At 36.1% G+C, this 16,999-nt stretch overlaps 1 protein-coding gene across 2 annotated transcripts in view; it reads left to right on the top strand.

Annotated features, from left to right (window-relative positions):
• Window positions 1-11,147, top strand: part of DDX1 (DEAD (Asp-Glu-Ala-Asp) box helicase 1) — a 37,842-nt gene extending 26,695 nt beyond the window's left edge. For both annotated transcript variants that reach the window (XM_011971440.1, XM_011971442.1), the window contains 10 exons: window positions 367-555; window positions 1,224-1,275; window positions 3,647-3,793; window positions 7,281-7,372; window positions 8,659-8,731; window positions 8,852-8,924; window positions 9,010-9,052; window positions 9,831-9,926; window positions 10,029-10,149; window positions 10,812-11,147. In XM_011971440.1, coding sequence (XP_011826830.1) covers window positions 367-555; window positions 1,224-1,275; window positions 3,647-3,793; window positions 7,281-7,372; window positions 8,659-8,731; window positions 8,852-8,924; window positions 9,010-9,052; window positions 9,831-9,926; window positions 10,029-10,149; window positions 10,812-10,942 — 1,017 coding nt within the window. In that variant the 3' untranslated portion in view covers window positions 10,943-11,147. The remainder of the gene's footprint in view (window positions 1-366; window positions 556-1,223; window positions 1,276-3,646; window positions 3,794-7,280; window positions 7,373-8,658; window positions 8,732-8,851; window positions 8,925-9,009; window positions 9,053-9,830; window positions 9,927-10,028; window positions 10,150-10,811) is intronic.
• Window positions 11,148-16,999: the final 5,852 nt, after the last annotated feature.

The raw sequence follows: 16,999 nt of genomic DNA, 5'->3' as shown, positions 1-16,999 counted from the left end.
ATTGAAAAATTGTTATCTTCTCTTAGTTATATCCTTCTTTCTTAGGAAATGTTTAAGAAGGACAAGCTTTTGAGAGAAGGGGACTGATAGTAATATAGGATTTTTGGTTTACAAAAACATCTCATTTTACTCAGTTTTGTAGGAACTTGAGGAAGAGATGGCATGATTTCTATGTGACAGTGAGGGGACTGAACCTCAGAGAGATCAACCCGCCCAAAGTCATACCTCCAGTTGTCGCTGCATAGAGTAAAGTGTTGAACTTATCTTTGGAGTCCAGGCTAGCACACTTTGTGTTTCATATCAGTGTTTGTGTGATTTAATAATTATTATAAAAGTTCATCTCAATTTGGGGTTTCCTCTTCTTAGGTGATTGTTTGCTCTGCCACTTTGCATTCTTTCGATGTAAAGAAACTGTCAGAGAAGATAATGCATTTTCCTACCTGGGTTGACTTAAAAGGAGAAGACTCTGTTCCAGATACTGTACACCATGTCGTTGTCCCAGTAAATCCCAAAACTGACAGACTCTGGGAAAGGCTTGGAAAGAACCACATTAGAGTAAGTGATTTATAATATTAACATTTATGTAGAATAAAACAATTTATAAACTAGTTTAGCCTTGGGCTCTTAGTGATGCTTAAGGCAGTCAGTTATTGTATCAAAGAAAAGTCCAATACATTGTAGACCCTTAGACCTTTAAAAAGCACTGAATAAGTGATGGACTCCATCTTTTATTTTTCTCTCTTCATAATATTGCTTTTGTGATCAGCTTCCTTGATATAATTTTTATAAGTAAATAACATATATATACCTAATTTTAGATACAGTGATTTCCATTTTTAGTAGTATTTTAGTAGGAGCCCTCATAGGTGTCCTCTTGATGTACTTTTTTCTAAAAACCAATTTCATGTGGTCATCTTGTCACTTTCTTCACTGTGATTAGATTTGCCTTTATATAGTAAGGTTATGTTTATTATAAATATGCGATATTTTAGAAACCACATTTTCATTATTATTATTACCTTTAAAAGTGACCTTAGACCTATAGTTAATGAAGGATTTTTCCAAATCTGAAGAATGATTTTGCCTACAGATTGTGTTATAAAGACATATATCTGAAATGCAGTGTAAAGACAAATATAATTCTCCCTTTTAAAAAATGACATCTATTCTGAATCATTATTTAACGACTCCTCTATCCTGTTTTTATTCCCTGTTTTTGATAGACTGACGATGTACATGCAAAAGATAACACAAGACCTGGTGCTAATAGTCCAGGTGAGTTAAAAAGAGTCAAACGTGTTGAAAGATTTTGAAAATGAAATTTATACCTTACCTATTCTCATGAAGGATGTGAGGTGACCTGCAAAATTAGAACAGGAAATTTGGAAATAAAGACAATAAAAATGATAAAAAAGAAATGGGAAAAAAGCTGATACTAGTCAACTTAGAGGAATGTGAATCATTGAATTTATTTATTTTTTGTTTTTTAATTTTTTGAGACAGAGTCTCGCTCTTGTCACCCAGGCTGGAGTGTAATGGCACGACCTCAGCTCAAGGTAACCTCCTCCACCTGGGTTCAAGTAGTTCTCGTGCCTCAGTCTCCCAAGTAGCTGGGATCTCCTGCCACCACGCCTGGCTAATTTTTTTGTATTTTTAATAGAGCTGGGGTTTCACCATGTTGGCCAGGCTGGTCTTGAACTCCTGACCTCAGGTGATCCTCCCACCTCGATCTCCCAAAATGCTGGGATTACAGGTATGAGCCACTGTGCCTGGCCTTAATCATTGAATTTAGATGTTAGTCTCCTGGCATCTAAATCACAATTTTTTTTTTTGGTTTTTGTTTTTTTTTTTTTGTTGAGAGAGAGTCTCACTCTGTCACCCAGACTAGAGTGCAGTGGTGCGATCTCGGCTCGCCGCAACCTCTGCCTCCCAGGCTTAAGCAGTTCTCCTGCCTCAGCTTCCCGAGTAGCTGGGATTACAGGCATGTGCCACTACCACCCGGCTAATTGTATTTTTAGTAGAGACGGGGTTTCACCATGTTGGCCAGGCTGGTCTTGAACTCCTGACCTCAAATGATCTACCCGCCTTGGCCTCCCAAAGTGCTGCGATTACAGGCATGAGCCACTGCATCCAGCCACAAATATTTTTGATTATCTAAATCTCATTGATCATAGGAAACCAGCAAATTTTTCTAGAGAGATTATTTTATACTGACCCTGAATTCAAGAAGAAATAATCATGTAAGTTTCTCATATCAGGGATATTGCATAACAAAGAAAAATTTCTTTAGCTACAGCTTTGCAAAAGATACTGAAATGATTTTGAAATAGTTGTTTGTTGACTTTTTTGTGTGTGGTAGAATATACATAACATAAAACTTTTCATTTTAACTATTAGTGTACAGTTCATTGGCATTAAGTACATTTGTATTGTTGTACAATCATCACCACTATCCATCTCCAGAACTTTTTCATCTTCTTAAACTGCAAATCTGTACCATTAAATATTTGGCAATTTTTAAAAAGCCTAACATTAAATTCTGCCTCAATGAAGATTCTTCTGTGCAGAGCTGAGACACGCTGTTTCAGGTTAAATAGTGTTTTGAAAGTATAGGAAGGTACATCATGATACAAGGATGGTGCTTAGAAAACTTGGAAGAATGAATCTTAAACCCATTAGGCTGCATGTCTGACATCAGATGTTTCAGGTGGATCATTCATTGGTGAGGGTCAGACTCTATTTGCTTCATGGTTGAATTCACGGGCAGGTTTTCAACTATATCAAAAAGGTGAATTATCTGAAATCTTGATTAAAGATTTGAACTCACGTTTATGTGTAGCTCTAAATTAACTGGACACATACTTAGTTATCCTTATTGTTGGAGAAGAACAGAGACAGTATTTGAAAATCTGTCATCCCACTGTTTGAGAATGCGTTTTATAAAATTCCAGTTTTTATTCCTTCTTATATTTTTCTTGCAAAAGTTTTGCTTAGTTTAGACTACAATTAGAGATGATCAGAGAGACCTTAGAAATACTTTGGGTCACAGAATTAACGTCTTAACATTCAGTGGTTGAGGAATAACAATTGTAGCACAGCTTCACACTGAAAAATAGAGTTGGAGGATGGTGACGAAGAAATTACTAGATTTTTGTGTCGAGGTTTTTACTGCGTAGAGTGAAGTATGAACTTTCTGGTATTTAGATTGATTTAGAAAGTACATTATTTTTAAAAGGAGTTAAAATAATTGTATAAAGCATTTATTGAGCATTTAGGGAAGTTCATGCAAGGCAGAGTATGACTTGTTCTTCATGAGGGATGAGAACAGTGTTGCTGTATGTATTTCTGTTAATTTGTACATATGTATGAGTATGTTCCCTCATAAGAGGTATGGTTATAGATGTTTGTATACTACATAAAGTAGCACAAAAAATATTAACAGAAACAAAAATAAATGAATGAATGGATTAACTTACTGTTTTACTCTATCTTTACTTCTTGTCCTTGTCTATATATAATACTTTTATTAAAACAGGTATTCTTTTTTAGGAAAATTAAGCAGTCAGTCTATGACTATAATTATGTGTATTCATGACAAATTCAGATTGAAATTCTGTTGGTTTTTGTTGTTGTTATGGTATTCAAGAGATGTGGTCTGAAGCTATTAAAATCCTGAAGGGGGAGTATGCTGTCCGGGCAATCAAGGAACATAAGATGGATCAAGCAATTATCTTCTGTAGAACCAAAATTGACTGTGATAACTTGGAGCAGTACTTTATGCAACAAGGAGGAGGTAATTTTTTCTCACTTGAAATAAATTATGTTTATTTCCTCTTGTGATAGATTATTAATCTCATGTTGATGCAATCTAGAATACATGTACAGAATTTAAAGCAGTGATGGCATATTTTAAGTATCTATGCTTATTCAGTACTTTTCCCTATGATAAGCCCTAGAAAAAACAAGAGAGAATTTTCCACATAGGTACATTTTCATTACAGTGAACTTGAATCACAGCATTCTAAGGATTTTATATCATTTGGAAGAAGGATAAAGTTGTTTATTAGTCTTAAAATTTAAAATGTGATCACTGAAATAATAGAATGTATGTCTTTTAAACCAGTAGATGGGGAAACGCGAATGAGGAAAAAATCCTAATCTAAGCAAGAGCAAGAAAGGAAGGGGAATAAAATGAGAAAAATTATGGTTAGAAATTATAGAATAAGATCAATGTTGGAAAATCTGAATGTATGAGTAAACACTGTAAGTATCAGTGGACAAAGTCTTCTCTTACAAGGCATGGATTGTTGAACTGGATGAAATCTAGCAATATGCTGTTTACATGGAGCATACCCAAAATCTGAGGACACGGAAAGATGGAAAGGAAAAGGAATGAAAAAATATTGTGCATGTGTCAGCTAAAATATTAACCAAAAGAAAGCCAGTTTAGCTATATTATTAAGAGATGCAGTAGACTTTTAAGACAAATATTACTAGAAATAAAGAGTCACTATGTAATAAAATATTCAAGCTATAAAGAAACTATAAGGGTTCAGATTTTATGCTTCTTATAACTTCGAGTGTGTAAACTGTATTAGTGTGTTCTTACGCTGCTATGAAGAACTGCCTGAGACTGGGTAATTTGTAAAGGAAAGAGGTTTAATTGACTCAGTTCTGCAGAGCTGGGGAAGCAAACATGTCCTTCTTCACATGGCAGCAGGAAGGAAAAGTGCTGAGCAAAGTAGGAAAAGCCCCTTATAAAACCATCAGATCTCATGAGAACTCAGTCACTATCATGAGAACAGCATGAGGGTAACCACTCTCATAATTCCATTATCTCCCACCATTCCATTACCTCCCACATGTGCGGGTTATGGGAACTACAATTCAAGATGAGATTTGGGTGGAGACCCAGCCAAATTACATCCTAAACCAACATGGAAAAATTCTCAATCAGTTGTTTTGGAAATGCAAAATAAAATGACAGTATAATACCATTGTACATGCTAAACTAAAAATACAACACCAAATTTTGGCTATGGAGCAACTGCATACAGTTGGTGAGAATAGATTGTTGATGAGAATATAAAATGGTATGAGCACTTTAGCAAAGGGTCTTGCAGTCTTTTGTAAAACTAAAAATGTTGTCTTATGGCCTAGGAATTAAACTCCTAGATGTTTACCCAGGATAAATGAAAACACATATTGACAAAAAGGTGCTAGAATGGCCATAGCAGCTTTATTTATAATATACTAAAACTGAAAACACACTAAGTGTCCATCAGTAGGAGAATGGATAAACAAAGTGTGAAATACAATGGAATACTACTCAGCAGTGAAAAGGAACAGACTTTTCCTTGCTGAGTAGACACAGCAACCATGGATGAATCTCAGAAACGTTATGCCAAATTGAAGAATTCTTACACAAGAATATATACTGTATGAATCTATTTATATGACATTTTTTAAAAGTCAAAACTAATCTATGATAGAAAAAATATCAGAACAGTAGTAGTCCCCACAAGGGTGGCAGCAGGGATAGGCTGGGAAAGGATATGAGGGTATTCTTTGGTGTGATAATGATGTTCTGTATCCTAATGGGACTTCCTCAGCAAATCTACTTAAGATTTGTAGATTTTCTTGAATACAGCTTTTACCTCAAAAGAAAAAACTAAACAAATATTGAATTCTAGTTAATTATATGCATGCTGAACTGTGTACTGATGTCTGCAATTTACATTGAAATGTACAAAAATATAAAGATGAATTGATGGATGGACACAGGTATAGGTAGATATGTGGTTAAAGCAAGTATAGTAAAATGTTAATTGTTGAATCTAGGTGGTGGGTATACAACTGTTCATCGTTAAAATTATTTCAATGTCACTACATGTTTGAAAATATAAATGTTGGAAAAATGTAAAAAGTAAAAATTGGCAGATATACAAGGTAACATACAAATCCCATTGTACTGAGGAAAGATTAACACATCTTGTTATAACTGATGTACATCAAGGAGATAGAAAACTCAAGAAGGATATAGAATATTTGAACTAATAGTCATATAAAGAACACATTACACTGTTCATTATAGTGAGCACTTAAGTAACACTTTTTTTTTTTTTTTCCAAGTCCTGGCAAACAGACTTGCTTGGTTGTTATAGTGACTGTTTTGTAATACTTATTTTCTTCCTATCAATGTTTTGAATGGGGGAGTTGATTATGTAGTAAGGAGTACTGTTGATTAAGTTAAGTAGTAATATCCCTTAGTTACTTTGATCCTCCTTCCCTAAATATTCTGGATGTGGATGTTACTTCTGCCTAGAAAACAAGTTTACCACACCATCACTAACACTCAAACACAATATATACCAGATTATAGGGGTTTAAAAGAAGGGATTAAAGCATCCGTGTCCCCTTCACACATACTCTAAACAGAGAGTTGCAGTGTGTATTTGATACTTCCCTAAACCACTTGAATTCAGGATGCAATAAAATCTCAGGTGTATGCCTCTAGAAGTTCTGGTTAGCTGTTATTTCACTCTGCATAATTAATTGATTTTTGTGTTATTCATTTTGAATAGATATCTTTCAAAATGTATTGTTTCCTTGAATTTTCAAGTATACTTACTGAACTTAATTTACCTTGGAGAACAGTTAAGTGGCATAATTGTTATTTTGTTTCCTCCCAGTGGTTACTCTTTTTGTTACTGTGTCTATTTGAAGAGTTTTCTTTTGGGGGGTTGGCTACCACTGCACCTGCCTCTAAAATAGCACCTCTCCATCTTTACAGTTTGCTGCTTTGAATCTTCTGTGGCCATGAAACTAGATAACTATGTTGCTTAAAACACCTTGAGAAGAGAGCAGGCTTATGGGCATGGCCTTTTAGGAAGCACATTAACTTGATGAAGCTTAATTTTGGTTCCTCCAAGAATGATCTCTTTTCCCTACTTTTTGAGTCTTAGTTTTATGGAGGATAGTGAGGTTCCTGGTATACACATCGGCATTTTAGTTGGCACACTGCTTGATCCACTCCTCCTACAGATTGCGAAGGGTAACTTAAGATGCCCTTAAAAGCAGGACGACTTTAACGCTCCATAGAGTTCCTTCTAATGGTACTTCATTTGTGACAGAAATTGTGTTAACCATGGTTTATAGCAAGTTGGGGCATAGATTTTTATGGAATTGTGTGACACTATTGTAGTCTCAATTTTATTGATTTTTTTACTTAGTCTTAGGCAGATTTTCCAAGGTTAAATGCTTAATATGCTTTTCACTAGGACCTGATAAAAAAGGACACCAGTTCTCATGTGTTTGTCTTCATGGTGACAGAAAACCTCATGAGAGGAAGCAAAACTTGGAAAGATTTAAGGTACTGATATATATAGTTGATTGTTTCCTTAATACTTAAGAGGGGCATTATATCTAGTTTTAAGTAGTTCCGGTTAATATTATTAAAGCAGTTATTGTCCTAGAAATTTCAAAATGTTTCTACCCTGACTAATGCGTCATCATCATGACAGGGATTAGTGATTGTTGACACTCAAATGGTAAATTACACATTCTCTATCAGCACAACACTACTATAACAAGAATTTTCAATTTTAGAAATTTTAGTTAAATTATTTCAGGTAGCTATTTTTAGGAGAAGTATCATTGGATAGCTAAGCCATGTCTATAAGCCTTAAAAATAGTCTCCAGCAATAGCCATAAGGAACTCAATTTGTAAATTAATTAAGACAGGTATCAGAATATGGTTATGTAGAATTAAAGTTATTTTGATACTGTTTGGGGCAGACCTTTCTGGTTATGTGCTTGCAGCACGTGAACGGGTCACACAGCTCTTGGTGTAGGTGGGTGGGGCTTGAGCCATTTAGAACTAAAGGTCAGTAACCTCTCTACATCCAAGCAGTCTCATTAATTTAATAGACCCCAGTGTATAGTACAAGTATCATTTTCTAAGAAAAAAGATTGGAAGTATTGGGTTGAAGAACTTTGACTTATGTTTCCATGCTGGGTGTAATCGATGCCGATGTCAAACATCGCATGGCCTCGTTTGAATGTGTGCTACCCTTCTCAACCTTAGGCATTTTTCCGGACCATAAGTCAGTATACCCTTTTTCCACCCCCTAGATCTCTAATTTTGCTGTGCCTTGAGGCACAAATGACATCGAAAGGCTAATTTGTATTTCTTGGTGAGCACCAGGGGCCTACCCTCATTTTCCTCCCCTTGAGAATTTTGTCTGTTACAAAAAGTGTAGCCTCCAGGTAAAATATCTAATATTCTGGGTTTATTTGAATGCAAGAGTAAGATAATGCTTATGTCTGTACATTGTGTTCTGTTTTATCTTTCTCTTCAATTTCTGAAGATATTTCTAAAGATTAAGCCAAGTTTTAGCAATGGTTTAATATCTTTGAGTAGAAAAAGAAAAGCAAAATGAACCCAATCTCTGATTTAATCACCTTAAATGTCATGTTTCAGCAGATCATGACATACAACTTCAAGACTTGGTCCAGTAAATTAGGAGTATGTGGACCTCTAATCCGATAGTAACACTTGAGTTTTTAGAGGTCTCATTTAGTGGAAGGATAGCATTTATTTTTATTGTTTAGTATATGTGCTAACAAACTCCTTTCTCTCTTCTCTGTTCTCTTTAGAAAGGAGATGTAAGATTCTTGATTTGCACAGATGTAGCTGCTAGAGGAATTGATATCCATGGTGTTCCTTATGGTAAAAAGCAACTTTTTATGCTTGCAGTGTGATTGTTATGGAATCTAAAGTAAAGCCTTCTAATATGTTTGAAAAATTTAGAAACTAATGACAATTGTTAAGAATTGTTTTTATTTACAGTTATAAATGTCACTCTGCCCGATGAAAAGCAAAACTACGTACATCGAATTGGCAGAGTAGGAAGAGCTGAAAGGTACTTCTGTAATTTTTTCTCCCCCATTTTTAAGCTTGTACGCTTTAGGAATAAAGTCTAATAGAATGCTTTTATCATCTTTCAGGATGGGTCTGGCAATTTCCCTGGTGGCAACAGAAAAAGAAAAGGTAATCTTTGTAGGGCTCTATTATATTCATTGTGTGCGTTATGATTTCAGATGTTGGAAATAAAAACAGTTTGATTTTCCTATTTAAATTTAATTCAGCTGCATGTGGAATACAAATGAACTTTTTAATGGCATTTTTTTCTGTATTCAAGAATGGACAAATAATAGGGTGAAATTTAGAAAGGAAAAATGCAAAATATAATTTTTCCTACTAGCTTTATTGTAGTCATTTCCACCAAAAACTATTTAAACATCGTCTGACATGGTGCCATGGAAGACTTTTCACGGTGAGGGCAGATTTATTTTGATATAATTGCTAATTTATAGAAAAGTTGTAGTCATAAGGAGCTCCCATATACTCACTGCAAAAATTTACTAGTTGTACATTTTGCGTTATTTGCTTTATTATTCTCTTATATAAAACATTTGAACTTATTTTTCTTTTGAACTTTATTTTTTATGTTAATCTTGACATAGTATGCCTTAATATTTACTTTTTCATCCTACTTTGAGAATTCCTTTTGATATCTGACACCCATTTTAGGAAAACTTTTGGATTATTCCCAAAAAGAACTTTTTCAGAAGACCTATTTATTTAATGAGCTACTGAATAGTAGTAGTCATACTACAATAGTAGTAGTCAAGTAGTAGTCACTTCACCTATAATCTATTTTTCTAGTGCCTTGAGGACAGAAAATACTTAAAAACAAATTTAGAATAAGATATTTAGTATGTCTCTATCTCCATGCCTGTTAATATTTTTTCCTTTTTAAATTTAGGTTTGGTACCATGTATGTAGCAGCCGTGGAAAAGGGTGTTATAACACAAGACTCAAGGAAGATGGAGGCTGTACCATATGGTACAATGAGATGCAAGTAAGACTTGGAGTCAGGCTCACAAATAATGTATTAAAATGGTAAAATAGACAGCATTTATCTTCAAAAATTATATCTGGAAATTTTGTCTCCCTTACTTAGTTACTATCTGAGATAGAAGAACACCTGAACTGTACCATTTCTCAGGTTGAGCCGGATATAAAGGTACCAGTGGATGAATTTGATGGGAAAGTTACCTACGGTCAAAAAAGGGCTGCTGGTGGTAAGCTTTGAATTATTTTAAATACTATTTTAAATGTAAATGTACCTGTTTTGAACTTCAGTTTGGGAAGGCAGTAGTTTCATTTCATTAGGTTAAGAATATATTTTTAACATGTTAATCGTTCCCTTGTTACCCTCATAGTACTTTGTCCATACCTGCCTGGTAGCATTTTTTAATTGTGTCATCTTTATGTGAATGAAAGACTTCAGCTTAGCTCTTTCTCTTGAAGTGTTAATATCATAAGAGTAGTTGAACATTTTGTGGAATTATTAGGAAACAAGAGCATAATAGGTGATTTTGAACAAGGAATTAGAAGCCTTTGACTTAATTCAGGTGATAATTCAGCATATTATTTCCTCTGCCTGGGATGCCCTTTTGTTAGCTTGTTCCTGAAAAATTTTAAGACTCAGGCCTAACTCGTTGTTTCCAAGCCAAGGGTGGGTAGGGGTATTGGGACAGCTGTTAGTGAGGCCTAATTATTTATTTATATTGAAATAATTGATTTAACATTTTTTAAAGTCAAAGTTCTGGAGATAACTTGCCCAGTAGTACATTTTATTGCTACAAGCAATGTTTAAAGTGATATAATTGAGCCAAAGTATTGCTGACAAGTTATTTCAAGCATGTCATTTACATTACTTTGTTATTTGTGTGTGATGCAGGTGGAAGCTATAAAGGCCATGTGGATATTTTGGCACCTACCGTTCAAGAGTTGGCTGCCCTTGAAAAGGAGGCGCAGACATCTTTCCTGCATCTTGGCTACCTTCCTAACCAGCTGTTCAGAACCTTCTGATTTTTACATTTACTGAATAAGATTTGAGTAATGAAAGTCTGTAGTCTTAAAACTCTAAAACAGTTGTACTGCTTCCAAGCAGCAGTATTTATAGTAACGTAAGCTATTAATGCTAACTCTTGCATGTCAGGAAACATTAGTCTTAGGAATTCTTCAAAAAATGGCATCCCAATGAAAATAAATTTGATGACTATATTTTCATGAAGGTTTGTGTCTTATTTTAAAGTTATATTGATACTTTTTTTCTATTTCTTTTTTAAGAACAGTATGGGCTTATGAAGTAGAATTTATGGGTATGTGAATCTGGCAGAGGACTTACATGGAACCACTAGGGAATATTCTAAAAGTAGGTTTTCAGATGGTTAAGGTTGTCTATGTGTATATTGAAGCTAGAGGAGAGTTGGAACATGAAGGAAAATTGGATGATCCCAACGTAGAAGAACTGCTTGTTAGTTTGGAAGCTTGGAAGTTTTGAGGGAGTCAGTAAAGGTTCTGTGTCTAAGGATTGATGACTGATGTGATGGTGACAGTGAAGATGTATCTTCTTTTTATGAACCTTTCTTTCCAGATGATGCATATCCATTGAAGTAGAACTAATCTGCTGTCCCTCCAGGTCTTAAAATCAAACTCAAACTCAGGTTTTTTGTTTGTTTGTTTGTTTTTATTATTTTAATTTTTTTTTTTTTTTTTTTTTAATTTTTTTTTTTTTTTTTTTTTGAGACGGGGTCTTGCTTTGTCACCTAGGCTGGAGTCCAGTGGTGTGAACACAGCTCACTGCAACCTCAACCTCCCAGGCTCAAGCAATCCTCTTGCCTCAGCCCCCCAGGTAGCTGGGACTACAGGCGCACACCACCATGCCTGGCTAATTTTTTCGTATTTCTTTTGTAGAGACAGGGTTTCACCATGTTGCCCAGGGTACTCTCGAACTCCTGAGCTCAAGTGATCTACTCACCTTGGCCTCTGAAAGTGTGGGGACTATAGACATCAGCCACCATGCCTGGCCCTGGAATATATTTTCTTAAACACTGGCTCTTGCCTAAAATATCAGAAGGAAAGGGAAAAATGTAAATACATATAATTGAATTGTTCCTTTGTGCCTTTTGACTCTTAGTCTATAAGGTAGTTTTTTGGGGGAAATTATTCTTGTCCGAGAGTTTCCTTAAGAGCATAGGGTGTTATAATTTCTTATACAATGGTTTTCAAACCTTTTAGCATTGAAAAACCTTGAGTGAAACTATATATAAACATAAAAGCTGTAGTGAGAAAATCATTATGTCATGTATTTGAGTTTATAGTTTGTGTGAAATGATTATGAGGATACCATGCTTTCACTTATCTCTAGACCACTTGCTTTGGAGATGTCCTAGAACTTGTATAACCAATCTCAGAGCTATGTGATGACCGCTCTGTGCAGTCTTCACACATTAATCACTGGTTTAGAAATTAACTTTTAATTGATGTGATAGCAAAGACAAGACTGAATTTCAGACATTTAAATGTTAGAATGGAGGGGATCTTTCTAATTACCTTGTTCATGCCCTTGTTTTATGAGAGAGAAAGCTGAGTTTAGAGGAATGCGCATTTGCATGGCCTGGTAGGTAGAACTGGAAATAGAACTTGCGTTTCTTCAGTTTCAGCTTTTACTCTTTGGGCTGGCTACCTTTGGAGGATGACTCTCAGGTCCAAATTGCGAGGCCAGAGAGGAATGCTGGATAGAGCTTAGCAATGGTAAGGATGTTGTTTTTTCTCTTTAATTACTTACTGTTCAACTGGAATTACCCAGGGAACAAGAGTTTTCAAAGGAAGAAGCCACATGCAACCAGACCAGCAGAGGAGTTGCTTGGAGATCTGACTTGCTCTTTTTTTCTACTCATATCACCATTAATTCTTCCCTTTACTCTTAGTCTTGCTTCCAGATGCTAATTCCTTCAGGTCATCGTATTGATGCCAAGAATGCAAGTAACTGTTAAAAGTCGGGTTAAGACGTGGTCACTGGGCCTGAGAGATGCTAATTGCCTGCCTCCTTCAGGACTGCCTTTCCCAGGTTCTGGTTACAACAGGGTACGATTCAAAATGATGTGTACAACTTCTGGGCCTTGTCCTGCCCACCCTGTCCCTCTTCTCTCAGACTGGAACTTGAATGTGGTATTAGTGAGCCTATTGCCACCATTAGAAAAGTGTAATACTTGGGAAATGGCAGAACAAGACAGAGGAACCTGGTGGCCTTGGGAAAGACAGATGCCCACCCTCTCCAAACTGCCCATTATAATAACTTGATGTTATCTGAGCTGCTCATGTTTAGGGCTCTTTGTTATAGAACTTTAGCCTCTACCTCAACTAATATATAAAACAGTAGAGGCCCTTCAAAGTCCAGAAAATGCTAAATATTAACCTTCATATGATAGTATTTGTGATTCAGAGCTTCCACTTGTCCATTCTTTAGTGCAGGAATTTTTAAGTGTACTCACAGATCTGGTGTCTGTAGTTGTATGTCAGTCTTAGAACCTCTGTAAACAGAAATGTCAAGACTTGCCCCAACTTCAACACATGATAGACATGGCTTGAGATCTTAGGAGCCTCGGCGCATTCCTTCTTACTCACAATCTAGTCTTTTCCCTGCTCATTCTCTTCAAAGCTACCTTCAAGCTTTGATTGCTAGAACTTGACTTTCATAGTGACTGAAGTGGTTTAGCGGAAAGGCTGTTTCAAATCTTAATAAACTGAAGTGTTCTGCTCTAACTCAGGTTTATGTCTTTACTGTATTACTAATTTGAGTCCCTTACTAGGACAGACTCATTTAAGCACAACAAGTTACATTTCATTTAAGAGAGCATAGAAAACCAAATAAAGGGACCAAATGCTTTCATTGCCTCGGGATGTTTGCCTTAAGATAATTGATTCTAAGGGATTCTAACTAGTGGTCTTAGTTACGAGATTGCTAAAACCTTTCTGTACCTTGTTCTTCTTTTTTTTTCTTTTGTTTTGTTTTTTGAGACAGGGTCTCACTCTGTTGCCCAGACTGGAATGCAGTGGCACGATCTCAGCTCACTGCAATTTCTGCCTCCTGGCCTCAAGCTATCCTCCCACCTCAGCCTCCTGAGTAGCTGGGACTACAGGCATGCACCACCACGCGTGGCTAATTTATACCTCATTCTTAACATATCTTTTCCTGTTAGATAACGTGGAAATTTCAGACTAGAGTAATCCCCACTCCTCCTTGCTTTTTATTTATCGTCCGACTTCCAGAGAAAGTCATCGCTAACATTTTGGTTCATTTCTTTTTTCTGTAAATGTTTTGGTCTATGTATGATTCTGTATTTTTATTTAATATAAGCATTTTTCTTATAAATACTTTAGTGGCTACATAATGCATTGAATGTACTATTATTTGTGGAACCATTGCACTCTTACTACTCATGAGCATTGAGGGGAGTTGGAAAGGATGTGAACTTTATAATATTAGTCTTGGATTTGAATCTGGCTCTAACTCATACTAGAAATACAACAGAACGCAAGGTCCGTTAAGCTTTGATTTCTTTATGAAAATGGTGAAGATAATTTACATCATTCAGGATCATGTTCAGCATTCAGCAAAATATCTAGTAGCTGAGGGGGGCATGTGTACTGTGTAGTTACATTTTTTGTGTTACACGGAATACTGCAGTGAACATCTTCTGTCTTTTGAAATATCTTAAACTACATTCCTAGAAATTGGATTATTGAATTAAAGAGTCTAAATGTTATGAACATTTTTCAGAGTCATCATAATACTTTCTGAAAGGGTTGAGCTGGTTGACGTTAACACTAACAATATAGGAAGAAGGCTGTACAATGTATTTTACAAACTGAAATAAGCTTGTTGCACTCAGAGTTTACTTTCCTGATGTCTCTTCATATGGTATGTGAATTAATGTGGTGAGTAGAGGTAGTCTCACATCTTACATGCAACTTCTTGCCTCCCATGGGCTCCCATTCCTGGTCCCACTATCATCAGATAAACAGGGACCTAGACTAGACTTGTTTTAAATAAGGTTGCAGACTTTTTTTTTTTTTTTCATTTCCCAGTTTTTGTCTTTAAAGGTAGAAGTGCATGTGGCAATGACTGCAAACTGCCCAGATTAAAAAAAAAAAAAATCTTGGTTCCTGGCCGATTCCAAATGGGCAAAGCTATTTAATCACATTCCTCTCCTTGTTCTGACTTAAAAGGGAACTACACACTTTATTTCATTCAAATGAGATGTGTAAAATATCAAAAAAGTATAAATAAATATAAAATGAGATCCCTGGTAGGTTCTCTTGCAGTAATTTTATCATTTCTCTATAGATGTGGACAGTTTCTAAAGTACTACCAGGATTTTTTTCTAAGTGACCTTATTTGGGAGGAAAAAGGAATATGTGTCAGAAGGGAAAAAATGTAGTGGAACAGGAAGGAAAGGGAGGGATGCTATTTTGCTACTCCAAAGTAATTGATAGAGGATTCCTTTGGAGGGAGGAGTGGAGGGGGAATTTTTGCAGTTGTTTTCCATTCTACTGCTTTAAATCATTACCTTTCATTTAAACTCATTTAAATGTCTACTGTTTTCTGATAGATTCCACTCTTTCTGGTCAAAAGTATTGAGGGAAATTTGAAAGACAAGTCATCAGGTAGGCCTGGATTTGATCCCGACAATAGTTACTGACTTCTAGAGCTAAATCGCATGCAGAAATCATTAGGTATAAGGTGGGAACCAGGAATCTGCATTTTAACACATTCCTCAAATAATTGTGCTTATGCAGATGGACCTTGAACCACAATTCAAGACACACTGTTATAAGAGAAACGACTCAGAGCTTTTATTCTCACTGCAATCTTTTACTTGAGGATTTGGATAAGATCGAAAATGACATCTGAAAGACAGATGCTTGCTGTGTTAGAATCATGTCTCCTAGTCCACTGCCTTTGGACCCAAGATGTCCACCTCGAGTTCTGCTTCCTTAGCTTAGTGGTTCTCAACCCCAGCTGCACATTAAGGTCACCTAGGGTACTTTCAGAGAAAACACCAGTGTCTGCACTTCACCTCCAGAAATTCTGACTTAATTGTTCTGGAGTGGGGCCTGGGTGGCCTCAGTGATGTTAATGTGCTTCCAGTCTTGGGAGCAGCTGCCTTAAACTGAGTCTGACTCTAGATGTTTCTTAGTCCTGTTGCAAATCCTTGTGTCCTCTGCACCCACCCAAGCTAATGTGTGTTAAGGTTACATATAGTTAGACTCAAGCTGGAGCCCTTGCTGAAATATTATGTGGTGAGGATTATTGTAGAGAAATGATAGAAATTGTAACATATTTCAAGAAACTGGTAAGATTACCCACCACCTGTAGCCTACTCAGAGGCTACCCACCTGTAGCCAAGTGAGTTTAATTCCCTTCAAAATAGTTGCTTTGGGGGTTGAGGCAAGTCTTTTTAAGGATGTTTCAATTTTTCAAAATCCATTTGGCCTTTTCTCTTTTTGTTTTAGACGTTGCTACTTTGTTTTTATTTAAAGCATTGCCATTGCTTTAGACAGGACCCATTTATACTCTAAAAATCACTGGTTTAACCCAGTATTTTACCTCACATCTTGTTCTCCAGCTGGGTAACTCATTCTGTTCACCAGAAAAGACTCTGGTTGGTTGCTAGTTTTGTGTTTCCTTGAATTGAATCCCAATCTAAGGATAAATATTTGCTGCTGCCAAAGTAGGACTTTGAAGAGGCAGCCAGAGGATGTTTCTCTGCAGGGCAATAATTGGGTGTGAAGGGCTTCCAGTTTTTTGTGGTGGATTAGAGTCTCGGGGAAGACACTCGGAGATAGAAAATCCTGATCAGAACAGGGGGTTGGAGTCAAGAGAGAGAGGCCAGTAGGGACAGGGTCAGTTGAATGTTGGAGCAATGATGTTTGATAATGAGTTTCAATTTTCCTTTTCTACATTGTGATTTTCTTAATACCTTCCGATGTTTGCTACCAAGGTCGGCAAGCAGGTCTGTCAGTATGACTTGGGTATGAAAAGGAAAGCTCTTTCTGTGTTTAGACAAAGTAATGCTA

Source organism: Mandrillus leucophaeus, unplaced genomic scaffold, assembly GCF_000951045.1.
Source record: "Mandrillus leucophaeus isolate KB7577 unplaced genomic scaffold, Mleu.le_1.0 Scaffold122, whole genome shotgun sequence".
Lineage (NCBI taxonomy): Eukaryota > Metazoa > Chordata > Mammalia > Primates > Cercopithecidae > Mandrillus > Mandrillus leucophaeus.
The sequence above is the reverse complement of the archived record's forward strand: the minus strand, read 5'-3'. Positions and strand labels throughout refer to the sequence as shown.